The sequence below is a fragment of the Sebastes fasciatus genome, chromosome 24 (genome assembly GCF_043250625.1).
Source record: "Sebastes fasciatus isolate fSebFas1 chromosome 24, fSebFas1.pri, whole genome shotgun sequence".
In the NCBI taxonomy this organism is placed as follows: domain Eukaryota; kingdom Metazoa; phylum Chordata; class Actinopteri; order Perciformes; family Sebastidae; genus Sebastes; species Sebastes fasciatus.
In genome coordinates, this window is record NC_133818.1 from 12,534,319 (window position 1) to 12,541,492 (window position 7,174).

The 7,174-nt window shown below is 38.2% G+C and overlaps 1 protein-coding gene across 1 annotated transcript; it reads left to right on the forward strand.

The window, feature by feature from the left end:
- The first annotated feature begins 4,566 nt into the window (after window positions 1-4,566).
- On the forward strand, window positions 4,567-5,869 carry LOC141763316 (OX-2 membrane glycoprotein-like). Its single transcript, XM_074627886.1, has 5 exons — window positions 4,567-4,629; window positions 4,863-5,201; window positions 5,288-5,560; window positions 5,632-5,661; window positions 5,772-5,869. Exons 1-5 carry the CDS (start codon window positions 4,575-4,577, stop codon window positions 5,867-5,869), a joined length of 795 nt encoding a protein of 264 aa, XP_074483987.1. The 5' UTR covers window positions 4,567-4,574.
- Window positions 5,870-7,174: the final 1,305 nt, after the last annotated feature.

Genomic DNA, 7,174 nt, shown 5'->3' on the forward strand with positions numbered 1-7,174 from the left:
TAGTTATCAGGAGGGTGATGGAGGAGGATGAAGGGTGCTATCGCTGTTTGTTTAACACCTTCTCTGAAGGTGCTCTCAGTGCTACAACCTGCCTGCAGCTCTATGGTGAGAAACTGTTGTCTTATTAGAGACATTTCTATAACTCTTTATCTTCTCTGTAATTTTATATCATATGTCATCTTTGCAGAGCTGCATGGACCCTTTCTTCACATCACAGAATCAACAGTTGTGTCCTGCTCAGCCACAGCTCGACCTGCTCCCACAGTAACACTGACTGTCCCTCACTACAACTCTACCAGTGTCACCAACACCAACGGCACAGTCACTGTCACCGCTACAGCTGGGCTGTCTGGTCTCCATGGCAACAGCACACGGGTTGGATGTGCAGTGAGAGTGCTCTCTGGTCCTCAGATAGAGGTGTCTATGATGATTCCTGAGGTCAAACAGTCGTCTGATGATGGTGAGAAACACTTCCAAACATCCTGATTCATAAATACTCTATAGCTCATGTCTGTTGTTTTTATCTTCCAGGTTTTGATGAGGAATCTGGATCTAATAACTGTGAGGATTTCTATAATTTTACCTTTAGGTGGTCTCAGATCAATAATACCATTTGATCTGTAGTTGCTTTATGAATTAGTGTCAATAATAAATTCCCTCCTCTCTTTCAGATTTCACTCTGATCATCGTGTCCGTGGTTGTGGCCGGTGTTTGTGTTGTTGCTGCAGTCGTCATCGCCCTGCTTATGCGGAAACATTGGAACCGGTAATTATAAACTTATTACTGTGAGACGTGAATAAGAGAGTAATGGTACTTGTGTTTTCCACTTCAAGAATCACTGAACACCTGCCTTGTTATAATACCGCTGCCTAACAGTTATTATGCTCATGATTGATTGAGATCTTTTCAGACTAAACCCACAAATTAATCTTTGACTTTTCTTAAATCCTTCAGTCGGTCACACAGGGACTATGAGGAGAACAAGACATCACAAAAAGAAATCAAAGACATTGATGAGTGAGTCAATTTATTCATTTTTCACTTGTACATATTTTTGTTTCTTTGCAAAAATGATTTAAAGAGGACCTATTATGCTTTTGTGCTTTTTACTTTACTGTGTTATATAGTTTTTTGTGCATGTAAAAGGTCTGCAAAGTTACAAAGCCCAAAGTCCACGCCAAAGAGAGAAACACTGCTCCTGAGGTGCCTGAAACACCTTGTTTGAAGCCCCACCTTTTCTCCCGTAACGTGGTGATGTCACTAAGTAACACGTTTGCATAACTGCTAGTTTGGCACGCCCTCAAACAAAGCTAGATTGAGTGGAGCTGGAGGGGAGTCAGAAGAGTTTGGTTCGGTTGACCAATCACAACAGAGAAGACCAGCGGACCAATCAGAGCAGACTGGGCTTTTTGGGACGGGGGGGAGCTCAAACAGAGCGTTTCAGACAGAGGGTTGAAAAGATGTGCTGCAGCACAGCCGGTATGAGAAAAATAAAGCGTTTTTTTAACTTTAAAATATGTAAACATGTTCTAGTAGAAACCCAAAATACAAGTATGCACCTGAAAATGAGCACAATAGGTCCTCTTTAATCCGTGTTCACTCTGTCTATTTGGGGGCTTCACTTTCCTACCTACCAACTAGCTTGATAATCAGACTGAATTGGAGGAATCACTGATCAAATGGGAGATGTTGGTGGTGAACCAGGCTACCAACTTGCGATACATTGTGTATTCATAGTCTGCATGTTTATCCACATCACTGTTGTTCTGAATGATTTGGAAACTGACTAATATCTTGTTTTTATCTGAAGGACCAAAACACCTTTAAAGACAGAACTGAACGAGCTGCGGCCACGGACGCCTACTGGGAGAAATAAAAAACGCAACCACCCAAACGCATCATCTCTGAAAGGAAGAAGAAAATAATTTTTTTAACTCAACTAATTAGTACCACAGAATAACCCACAAGACTGTTAGTACCACAACACAGAGAACATGTCTACACCAGTTCATTGATTCCAGCAGATCAGTAGTTTTGATTTTGAAATATAATTTAGGTGATAGTTTTAATTCACTGTTGCATCCAGATGAAGCATCCTTTGTTTTGTACGTCTTTTTAAATACATTTTCTGCTGCTGCTCTTTATACTTAGAATATAAACTTCATATGAAGATAAAAGAATATAGAGTAGGAGTTGAAACACTAACAGAGTTTGCATTGAATGTCTGCTGCATATTTTTAGCAGCAGGTGCACAACATGGCCACTAGAGGTCCTGCTTTCCTCTCATGTACTGCAGGAGAGTTGAGGCTGTTCAGACAGATCAGGGGCTGAAAATCAGCAGCAGGAAACTGGAAACAGTTCAGTTCTCCTGCTCCAGTCTCACATTACCTGTAGCACAGAGAGCACAGGGAGCTCACTTTGTCTTTGTGGACTTTCATCTGTCAGCTGGTAAATTTGATGTCTTTTAGTTGCAGCAAACTTGATTTGGAATAACATGAAATGGTACTAGTTGGTTTACTTAATCCAGGAATGTCAACATATCTAAATTAGTTTGTCTAACTTTTTATGTTGAAACTCTCCAGGACCTGTCTATGAAGATATAAATGTTTTACTGATAATAACATGCACTTTTTTTTTTAGAATACTCTTATAATAAACTCATATATCTGTATCAGTGACCTGTACTAAAAATTGAAATATGTTTAAATCTACTTATGAATTAATTTATTGTGAAAGTTGTGTGAAGCAATCAGGTGATTGTTTTATTCCAAATCCAGCATATTTATATCTAGCTACATATGTAGTGATAATTTCTTCACAATATATTACAAAATAGACATAATATATAAATGTGTTGCACTTTTCTTTGCGCTTTAATGTTTGATGTTTGTGTTCTCAAGTTATTTATTTCTCAATGAACCTCTGATGCACATTAACTGTAGTAAAGATTCTACTGTATGTGTGTTACTATTAGTTGATGTGTTTTTAATAATTTATTCTCTGATTCGTTCCATATATTAATTTGTACTTGTTTGGTTATTAAAGCAATGATGTTTTAATGTTATAAGTGATTTAACTTTTGTTCACTACATGTTTTTGTTTGTTTTATATATGTAATGGTGTGTTTTGGTATTCCAGCTAACTTTAACTCCCCTTAAACTGTGTGAAATGGTATTGTCTCAAAAAGGGGATATTCCATTTGCCAATGATGAGAGGGGGTTACGGATTTCTAGTACTCTTACAATTTTATTTAATATTGAATGATTATGCTAGATTAATCTTAACAATGTCGTGAGATTGTTGTCAACACAAACAAAAGGGGTAATATATAATCTATCCTTTATTTTCATATAAGTATGTTGGTATTTTCATTGTTGAACCCCTCAGTTGAACTGTGGTACATGCGAGATGTGAGAAGGTGTCTGTCAGTGTGTGTTTGGACCTGATACAGAAACAATTATGTTGACGGAGAATCACGTTTCTAAATGTCATTTCAGTGTTAATTCACGATACCGTGACTATATTCTGAAAGAATGATAGAAGACAGTTTTAATGTATAAAGTGGAAGTCTGTACTGCAAGGTGTTTTAAAGTTATTGCAGAGTTAGCATCGCATTGTTGCCTACTGTGTTCGTTTGAAGTGCCGCCGCTGGTTTAAGAGTCGCGCCTCCTGGCCCGTGGCATTATGGGTAATGTAGTTTCTTGTGGGATTTGCATAAAACTAATGTGTGTGTCGTTACTCTTCTAATGTTGTGTGTGTACATGCGTGGAGTCACTGTGTTCACCCTGTAATTGCATTGACATGTGAGGCAGAGCATATTTAGTTTATTTTGCATTTATTTTACATTGTTATTTTATGTTGTATCATTAAAGCACTACAGTAAAAAAAGACCCCAAAGAAAGTTGTGGTGATTTTGTGGTGTGTCTCAAATACGCTACATATATACAGTATCTGTGTGTGTGTGCGTGTATATATATGTGTGTTTATATGTATATATATAACTATATAATAATAACATAAGTGTGTGTATATTTGTATATATATTTATTTATATATATATGTTTATATATATATGTATACAGTATATGTGTTTATATGTATGTATCTATGTGTGTATATACATTATATGTGTGTATATATGTGTATGTATAAATATGGATAGTTCTAGGGCCATTTAATTATCTGTAAATATATATCATGGGACACAGAAACAAAGTCCATCTTCCCTCCAAAATATATAAATTATTTGAAAATATATGAGACCTGTGTACATAAACCTTTTATCTTCCTCTTCACCTGTCGGAAAGACCTTAGACCTTAGAATTAATAACACCTAATGGATAAATATAGACTAATAATTTAGCTATATATCTTCCAGGATATTAGACACAACTGTTGAATCATTAGTTCAGTGTACTGAGTAGCTGAACAGGAGTCTGTTAATGATTGATTGATTGAGGTGTCCTTCCTTCTCCCTGATTGGTCTGCTGCCTGGATGTACCTTACAGGGAGGAAGACTTTATTCAAACTTTCCCTTTATGTAGTTTTGGCGGTATATTCAGTACAGTATCAGGATGGCGCACCGTGCAGTTATACATTTCCTTTGTGTGTTGGGAGTCTTTCAGAAAGGTGAGAAAGAGATGATACAGCAATGTTATAAAGGTCTAGCCATTATGTAATTTATTATTCTGATAATCTGAAAGTGCAGCTGTGTGATTCCTGCATGTTTAGTCTGTTGTTGCTGTGTAATTATGCATCATTTCGGTGGCTAATGATTTTGCATTGGTTAAATCATTATTTATATCATAGTTTGCAAAGAGAAAAATACATCCTAACACAATGTGAGCTGTCATCTCCTGCAGGTCTAACAGCTCTGATAGAAACCCAGCACACTGTGGAGGCAGCTGTAGGAGACGAAGCATGCTTGAACTGTTGCCTGATGCAATCTAGAGATGTTCTGCAAGTCACATGGCAGAAGATTTTACCTGAGGGAGAGAAGAACATGGCTACTTACAGTGAACGATTTGGTGAAACAGTGAATGCTGGTTTTCAGAGTAAGCTGGAGTTTAAATATGCTGGACTGCAGAACAGCTCCATAGTTATCAGGAGGGTGATGGAGGAGGATGAAGGGTGCTATCGCTGTTTGTTTAACACCTTCTCTGAAGGTGCTCTCAAAGCTACAACCTGCCTGAAGCTCTATGGTGAGAACCTGCTGTGTTATTAGAGACATTTCTATAACTCTCTGTCTTCTCTAATGTTTTATCATTTCAATATTTTATCTTTGCAGAGCTGCATGGACCCTTTCTTCACATCACAGAAACAACAGTTGTGTCCTGCTCAGCCACAGCTCGACCTGCTCCCACAGTAACACTGACTGTCCCTCACTACAACTCTACCAGTGTCACCAACACCAACGGCACAGTCACTGTCACCACTACAGCTGGGCTGTCTGGTCTACATGGCAACAGCACACGGGTTGGATGTGCAGTGAGAGTGCTCTCTGGTCCTCAGATAGAGGTGTCTATGATGATTCCTGAGGTCAAACAGTCGTCTGATGATGGTGAGAAACACTTCCAAACATCCTGATTAATAAATGCTCTATAGCTCATGTCTGTTGTTTTTATTTTCCAGGTTTTGATGAGGAATCTGGATCTAATAACAGTGAGGATTTCTGTAATTTTACCTTTAGGTGGTCTCAGATCAGTAATACCATTTGATCTGTAGTTGCTTTATGAATGAGTGTCATTAATAATTTCCCTATTTTCTTTCAGATTTCATTCTGATCATCGTGTTGTCCGTGGTTGTGGCCTGTGTTTGTGTTGCTGCAATCGTCATCACCCTGCTTATAAGGAAACATCGGAACCGGTAATGATAAACTTATTACTGTGAGATATGTGAATAAGAGAGTACTGGCACTTGTGTTTATCACTTCAAGAAGCACTGAACACCTGTCTTGTTATAATACCGCTGTTTCACAGTTATTATGCTCATGATTGATTGAGATCTTTTCAGACAAAACCCACAAATTAATCTTTGACTTTTCTTAAATCCTTCAGTCGGTCACATTGGGACTCTGAGAAGAAGAACACACCACAAGAAGCAATCAAAGACACTGATGAGTGAGTCAATTTATACATTTTTCACTTGTACATATTTATGCCTCTTTGCAAAAATTATTTAAAGGGGACCTATTATGCTTTTGTGTAATATTTTTTGTGCATGTAAAATGTCTGCAAAGTTGCAAAGTCCAAAGTCCACACCAAAGAGAGAACTGCCTGAAACGCCTCGCTTGAAGTAACATGTTTGCATAACAGCTCGTTTGGTACGCCCTCAAACAAATCTAGTTAGAGCGGAGCTGGAGCGGAACAGAGTTGGCCAGCTGACCAATCAGAGCAGACTGGGCTTTTTGGGAGGGAGGGGGGGGGCATCCTGGCTGGGACACTGCTCCAAAAACCTGAATGATACCCTACTATAGGCTACAGATAACACAGGAAAGCACTTTAACTGTTAACACTAAACACACCACCTTAACCCTGTAATGTTCCAGTTGGAATATTATTGGAGTATTATAGGACTACTATAGAAGATTCATAGCCCAGGTGTAATAATAGATGATTATGACTGTCACAGTATAACATGCTTAAAAAAATAATGAATAAGTAGGAATAAGTCGCAACAGATTGCTGATACCGGCCGATACACATGCCAACATGAGAATAAGAGAGTACTGGCACTTAAGTTTTTCACTTCAAGCCCTGAACACCTGTCTTGTTATAATACCGCTGTCTCACAGTTATTATGCTCATGATTGATTGAGATCTTTTCAGACAAAACCCACAAATAAATCTTTGACTTTTCTTAAATCCTTCAGTCGATCACACGGGGACTCTGAGGAGGAGGAGACACCACAAAAAGCAATCAAAGACACTGATGAGTGAGTCAATTTATTCATTTTTCACTTGTACATATTTATGCTTCTTTGCAAAAATGATTTAAAGAGGACCTATTATGCTTTTTCCTTTTTCCTTTAGTGTGATATATAGTTTTTTGTGCATGTAAAAGGTCTGCAAAGTTACAAAGCCCAAAGTCCACGCCAAAGAGAGAAACTCTGCTCCTGAGCTGCCTGAAACACCTTGTTTGAAGCCCCACCTTTTCTTCCGTAATGTGGTGATGT